A 1,981-nucleotide genomic window follows, 5' to 3' on the forward strand; every position below is an offset into this window, starting at 1 on the left:
CTGAGGGGTGGTTTGTATTTCTGCTGCCACGGGGGGAGGGTGGGCTTGACTGAAGGAAATGTGGGCATCAGTAAGGAGAAGAATTGTGCATGCATTGAGTTGGATCTTTGGGAAGGGGCAAGATCACCAGTGACCAGCTGTGGAATGAGAGAATTAGGAGGAGAAAGCAAAAATAAGAGGGGGTACTGAGTGTGGGGGACAGCTCTCCTGAAGACTCTGAAAGGAAGTTGAGTGGCCAGAAAGCTGTTCTGCAAACTGAGAGTGAAAAGGGAGCAAGGGAGGTGGGATGCAGGTCAGTTGCAGGTGAGGGACAAAGCTATCAGAAGGGGTGGGGGACGGCTAACAGGAGACAGCAGCCCTCTCCTGGCTGCCACACATCATCTGGCAAGGCTTTCGCATCCTAGCCTTTCTCCCCTCCTCTGGTCTCTTTCTGCCAGTCCAGCCTCTGCATTCTGAGCTGATTCTACTCTCCAGTTGCTAACATTCCTGATGGCTCCCCTGCGTCTGCAAAATAAACCCCAAAGTTTGTAACAGTCCTCTGTGAACAGGTATGAGACTGTTTCCAGCTTTGTCTTTGTTATTCTTCCCTTTACTCCAACCAAGCACGATGCATTTCATAGCTTTTTATGATTTTCTGTCTTTGTAGAGTGCTTTTCCCCTTCTTCTACAGAAAATGAACTCCTACTCATCTTTCAGTATCAGCTCACAAGCTTTCTGGTACACAAGGGATTATTTTATAATTCACTCACTTCACAAAAGAGTCTGTTGTTTCCTATCATTTCAGATCACCCATCCCAATCACTGCTTCCTGGTGGAGACTTCATGGCTAACACACACAATGTGACTGAATTCATTTTCCTGGGACTTTCTCCCAGTCGGGAGGTGCAGAAAGTTTGCTTTGTGATATTTCTGCCCTTGTACATGGCGATCGTGCTGGGGAACTTCCTCATTGTGCTCCTTGTCTTTGTGAGCAGAAGCCTCCGTTCCCCCATGTACTTCTTCCTCAGCTACCTGTCCTTTGTGGAGATCTGCTATGCCTCCACCACAGCCCCCAAACTCATCTCAGATCTGCTGGCTGAAAGGAAAGCCATATCTCTGTGGGGCTGCATGGCGCAGCTTTTCTTCACCCACTTCTTTGGTGGCACCGAGAGTTTCCTGCTCACCGTGATGGCCTATGACCGCTACGTGGCCATCTGCAAGCCCCTCCACTACACCACCATCATGAACCGGCAGGCGTGTGCTGTCCTGGTGGGGATGGCGTGGCTGGGGGGCTTCGTGCATTCCTTCGCCCAAATCCTGCTCACCTTCCGCTTGCCTTTCTGTGGCCCCAACGTGATGGACCACTATTTCTGTGACCTGCTTCCGTTGCTCAAACTTGCCTGCTCTGACACCTTCCTCATTGGCCTGCTGATTGTCACCAATGGGGGGACCGTCGCTGTGTTCTGCTTTGTGGTCCTGTTAGGCTCCTATGTGGTCATCCTGCTCCACCTGAGGACCCGGAGCTCTGAGGGGAGGCGCAAGGCCCTCTCCACCTGTGCGTCCCATATCACTGTGGTGCTCTTGTTCTTCGGGCCCTTGCATCTTCATCTACCTGAGGCCTTCTGCCACCCTGCCTATGGACAAGGTGGTGGCCGTGTTCTACACAGTGATCACGCCCCTCCTCAACCCTCTCATCTACTCCCTGAGAAATGCTGAAGTGAAGAAGGCCATGAAAAAGCTGTGGGTGGAGACCATGAAACTGGAGCGGAAGTAGAAGCTGTGTGTTGGCACGCGTCCTGGGGCTTAGAAGGGATGAAGGGAAGTCACAGGACTTGTTAGTTCTAGAGTTATTCTAACTGGTCCTCATCTTCAAAAACTTTATTGTGATCACTTGTAAAATATTCCCTCTTAGGCATTTATGTACTATATTTCAATTAGCCAGTTCCTGTTAGATCATTTCTATATTTTTACTAGCATAAATAATATTTCAGTAAGTATTCTT

The 1,981-nt window shown here is 49.8% G+C and overlaps 1 protein-coding gene across 1 annotated transcript; it reads left to right on the forward strand.

Moving 5' to 3' along the window:
* The first annotated feature begins 822 nt into the window (after positions 1 to 822).
* On the forward strand, positions 823 to 1,753 carry LOC119064463 (olfactory receptor 4X2-like). The gene is given in 2 exon segments (XM_037166215.2): positions 823 to 1,569; positions 1,571 to 1,753. Coding segments are annotated over 2 exon segments (930 nt in total).
* Positions 1,754 to 1,981: the final 228 nt, after the last annotated feature.

This window comes from Artibeus jamaicensis, unplaced genomic scaffold (genome assembly GCF_021234435.1).
Source record: "Artibeus jamaicensis isolate MK-2021 breed Jamaican fruit bat unplaced genomic scaffold, CSHL_Jam_final contig_797, whole genome shotgun sequence".
Taxonomy (NCBI): Eukaryota; Metazoa; Chordata; class Mammalia; order Chiroptera; family Phyllostomidae; genus Artibeus; species Artibeus jamaicensis.